General features: G+C 33.6%; 1 protein-coding gene across 2 annotated transcripts in view; it reads right to left on the reverse strand.

The window, feature by feature from the left end:
- The window catches only part of LOC113829499 (RUN domain-containing protein 1), a 21,910-nt gene that overhangs the window by 4,949 nt on the left and 11,961 nt on the right, over positions 1 to 5,000 (reverse strand). For both annotated transcript variants that reach the window (XM_027382678.2, XM_070134160.1), the window contains exons 3-9: positions 4,898 to 5,000; positions 3,403 to 3,546; positions 2,837 to 2,996; positions 2,440 to 2,534; positions 1,343 to 1,433; positions 515 to 681; positions 165 to 298 (exon numbers count right to left, since the gene is read on the reverse strand). The exon at positions 4,898 to 5,000 is cut by the window's right edge and continues 18 nt beyond it. In XM_027382678.2, the coding sequence (XP_027238479.1) occupies positions 165 to 298; positions 515 to 681; positions 1,343 to 1,433; positions 2,440 to 2,534; positions 2,837 to 2,996; positions 3,403 to 3,546; positions 4,898 to 5,000 (894 nt within the window). The remainder of the gene's footprint in view (positions 1 to 164; positions 299 to 514; positions 682 to 1,342; positions 1,434 to 2,439; positions 2,535 to 2,836; positions 2,997 to 3,402; positions 3,547 to 4,897) is intronic.

The raw sequence follows: 5,000 nt of genomic DNA on the forward strand, positions 1-5,000 counted from the left end.
CCTAAGGAATTTCATATTAGTGTCAGTAATTACTAATACAAGTAAGAATTATAGGTCATACTAAAAACAACACTAAAGCTGTGAAAGGAAAAGATTGAGAATTTAACCGAAAAATACTGAAGAGAAGAAAATGACAATATCAAATGGAATATTATGAGTCCTACCCATAATGGTTTCCCTGTGGAGTCTTTTTCAGAGTATTCTTTTGAAATCTGGAGCTGGAGGCACCACACCCAAATGAAAGCATGTTTAATAACGTGGTCGCTCGTTTCATAATATTTTCCGTTTCCATGCGTAGCTGAAAGACAAATTGGGATTTAATAACTTAAAAAAAAACAAAAAAAAATTCATGATTTATCTTTAATTTCATCATCAAAACTGCAATCATCATTTCTTGTAGTACTAAGAAAAAAATATTACCAGCATAATATTTCCAACATGAACACTACTCTGCAAATAAAATCATAAATATATACACATTTTCATCTCATTTTGCAAGAGTGACATGACTCACCTGCTCTCTCTCCTCACTCTTGCTCTTACTTTTGCATCTTTGTGTACCGAGCCTGCCCTGAGAAAAGCCACTCTCTTGTGGCTTCCCATCTCCCGGGTGACGTGCTTCAGGTGTTTTGCATCTACAAGGAACCTTACCATTTTTGATGACTCCACCGGTGCCCTCACCTTCATTGGAATTATAAAGATGTGATATGAATGATCTATGAATATGGTAGGGATACAAGTCTTGCTTGTGAAAAACATATACATGTAAATATATATATATACACATATCAGGGCATTATACGTGTGTTTAGTAATAGTGGGGGAAAAAAATAAAAATAAAAGCTCTTGACCTTATTATCTACAGATCCTACAATAGCAAAGAGTAAGGATATTGTATTACAGATTCATTTTTACTGAACATATATTCATAATGGAAATCAACATTTCAAGATCAGTTTTCATAAATACAGTGTTATCTTTATTGTATTTTTTTCCCAAATCACATGATATTCTGTTAACCTGTAAACACTACATGATATTGACAGGGTACTTTGAAAATATTTTTAGTTTCTGAGGAAATCCAATAAAACACAAATCATTAATGACTCTCTACATGCAAAGTTAGCACCATTACCAGAAGTCAGTGTACAGTTTTATGTAACAGTTTACTACACATAGTTTTAGCATTACCTGCCTGTCTACTCAAAGCCTTTCCCCAAGACAATTCTCTTAAAAATAAAATATTGTGTAAAAAGAGAAAAGAAAGACAGAAGGTAATAACAAAAGAAGTAAAAAGGAGAACAGGAAAACAGCTCACAAATACCATAGAGGAAAAGAATACCTTGCAAGAATTCTATGAACCTCTCCAAGTCTACAATTTGCGTTTGAAGCTGGGCCACCAACTGTTCCTTCATCTTGAGCGGATTCACCAACTGCAGCATCACGTTAGGAAGGAGAGCCGTACCAGATGTGTGGGTTAGTCCAGGGTACGGTGGATTAGTATATAATATCCAAGTGCAGCGTGCATAGGAAGAAATCTCTTGTTAGAAGGAAACGCAGTTGAACAGGGAAGGGGAAAAATAGTTTCTTTCTTTTGTTAGAGTTTGGCGGCTTTCCTTGATCACTGCTATGAATTTCTGGCAGAAATGGTAATATCTACTTTCACCAATCATCTTGAAAGTTATTTCCCAGGTGCAAGAATGAAAATTTTTGTGAATCTACGACCAATGTAGCTGGTTATTCATATGGAGCACTGATGATGTGAGAGAAAAAGTATGGGGGCCACTTTTTATTTTTATTTTTTGCAAAGCAGTAAAATTATGGATAACTCTACAGCACTCAGCCCTGTCTCTAACAATAATGTTAATGTACAACACAGTAGATCTATAATCATTTAATTAAAAAGGAAAGGTTTTTCTTTTCATATCATTCAAAAGTCAGGCATAAAAGCCATGTACATGAATTTATCAACTTAATGTCAAGGCAAGATGAAAACAAACTTCTAACTAATGTGAAATTCAATCATTTATTTTGGGTTATGTTATGGTAAAACAATATCATTTCTGAAATGATATATTCTTTTACAGTTGTCATCCCAAGTGCTATAAAGATGTCCCTCTCATGTGTTCATTCTTGTTAATATGCTACTTCTATACTACATTCTACATGTAACTGTGCAGCTATATACACCACATGCAAACAAGTATTTTAGTCACAAATTCTTTCTAAACATCACCCATTCTGATTCTTAAAGGAATGTTTTAATATTCATAATAATACATGCATGTTACTTCTTCACTGCATCACAAACCATATCAGTCATAAAAAGCTTTTTTGAGAGTAGACAGCCGCATAAAGAACCTTGTTTATTATACAATTAAATTATCCCACTGCAAGGCAACCTCTGCTCAAAACATTCTCTTAACAAAGTCAACTTACCTCACGAATGGCACTATCAACCTGCACTTTTAAATCATCCACGCTTAGTCTGTCAAACTCGTCAACATTCAAGTTAAGCGTCCCTTTTAGCTGCTCTGTGGAGAGAAAATAATAAAAACTTTTAGGTACTTTGTATTTGGCTTTAATCACTTTAATAAGTGACAGGAAAAAAATATATTATCTATTAAGTGTAAGCATTGTAGCATAGGAAACATCATAAATTTGGAACAGGATTATGAATAATGTACAAGAAAGAAAAGAAAAGAAAAGAAAAAGAAAAAAAATAATTTGAAGAAAGATTAGTATATGCCAGTATCTATGCATTTGATAATTTCAAATGCATTGATAAAATTCACAAGATTTTTATAATAAAGTAGTCAATGGATGTGCCTCTCACCTATAACGACCCGTTGCTTTTCCATGACTTTGGCTTGAGGAGGTCCACCTTCTCCAGTCTGGTAGGCATAGTTTTCTAAGTCTTCCAGCTGCTGCTTCAACTTTTCAATTAATTCCTTCTGTTTGGCCATTCCTGCATGATCATCTTCCTCACCATCAACCTGAGTTTGGGGAAAAAAAAAGAAAATTGAAAACTTCGGGAAAAACATGAATTCCCTTCTAAGAGTAAGTGCAAGAACTATTTTTTTTTTTTTTCGTACCATTTCTTGGCCAATATCAGCTGTTACTGCATAAGTAAAGAAATGTAAAGCCTGAGATTATAGCCATAATACAAAAATCTTAATTTACTGTTAATAAGTACAATAAAAGAAATAACCCCTTCATCACTTTTAAATTCACTCATATTACATATCTAAAGATATCTACTCCTGTACAAAGTATTTTGTAAAGAAAATCATACTTAACTTTACAGGGTCTCACACACTTTAAGCAATGCCTGAATGTACGTTTCCGAGCTAGACATGGCACAGAAATAAGATAATTTTACTAGTTAACAACTATACTCACATGCTCGCTCACAGTCGACTTTCTTCTAGCATTTGCCTCTCGTAAGTCTGGGATCCCCCTGTTGGCAAACTCCTCAAGCTCATGAAGAAGTTTTTCTTTTTCGTCTGGTGATGCATCTACAATCTGCTTCAATCTGAACTGCACCTGAAAGACAAGTATAGTATGCTTAGCTTTCAGTATTATTCAATTTCCTTATAAGCACAGTAAAATGCACACACTTTGCTTATTCCTCAATAGGGAAAGAAAGACAGGAAAGAAAAGAAAAGAATAAAAGGAATCTTCAATTGTGTCCTATTTGAATTACTACTAATAGGAGTGTCCACTAACATATACAGCAATTGCAAAAATAAAATAAAATTACTAGGCTAGTTAGCTATATATCTATTTTTCAGGTAATGGAGGTACAATTCAATTCAAGATTCAAAATTCGAAATCAATTTACTCATATATTTCTCAAGTTTTATTTTTTTTCAGAACTACTTGCACTGGCTTTATGAACTAATAACAGCTGTAGTATTAATCTACATTTAAGACATATGAAAACTATGAAGCTGAAACAAACTCATCTCTTAACAAATCATAAAACAAAATCCATAAAGATTCTAACCAGTGCAAAAATTAAGATGCAGATATGCAAGCTATTCTATACAACCCCATTTCATTGCTTAGCACAAGTATAGAAGAGGAAACAAATTAAATAATAACTAAAATAAAAAAACTTGAAAGAGGAGAAAGAAAAGAAATAAAGGAGGAGGTTAAAAAGAAGAGGTAACAAGAAAAAGGAATCCAAATGATCTCAATTACCACTTGCTTATGCATAGCTATCAATGCTAACACCTCTATAAATAACTCTCTAATAAGGTTAAAATAACTGTAAACATGAAGGGAATCTTGAACAGGACTCAGTTTCTAAGCTGCAACTTCAACTCATCTCTTAACAAATCATAAAACAAAATCCCTGAAAATCCTAACCTGTGAGAAAATTAACATACAAATATGCAAGCTGTTCTCTACAACACCATCTCATCGAAGTATAGAAGTATAGAAGAGGAAACAAGTTAAATAATAACTAAAATAAGGATAAAAAGTAAGAAGAAACAAGGAGGAGAAATAATGGCGAAGGTTAAAAAGAAGCAGCAGCTGAAGAGGTAACAAGAAAAATGAATCCAGATCATCTCAATTACCACTTGCTTCTGCAGAGTTACCGATGCTAAAACCTCTATAAATAACTCTCTAATCAGGTTTAAATAACTGTGAATATGAAGGGAATCTTGAATAGGATTCATCAGCAAGGAGTAATTTTTCAAATCTTTACAAACACGGGCTTCATAAGGAGTCAGAACCAGTAAAGGGAAATATTCTACACTTTTAATTTAGTGTTTCAGTGTCCAAGATAACCTTCACCTTTTATATCTACATTCCTAAAATTGACAGAATCATGCATCCAAAAATACAGACACAGTGAAAAAGAAAAGAAAACACACAAATGTCTTACCTGAGCAAAATGTGATGTCAAGGCCAGGAGAGATGTGTTGAGCTGTTCCTGTTCCTCTTCAAGCTGCTGTAGACGGTCATCTTCCAGCCTTGCTCCCCCTCTG

Source organism: Penaeus vannamei, chromosome 19 (assembly GCF_042767895.1).
Source record: "Penaeus vannamei isolate JL-2024 chromosome 19, ASM4276789v1, whole genome shotgun sequence".
NCBI classification, from domain to species: Eukaryota; Metazoa; Arthropoda; class Malacostraca; order Decapoda; family Penaeidae; genus Penaeus; species Penaeus vannamei.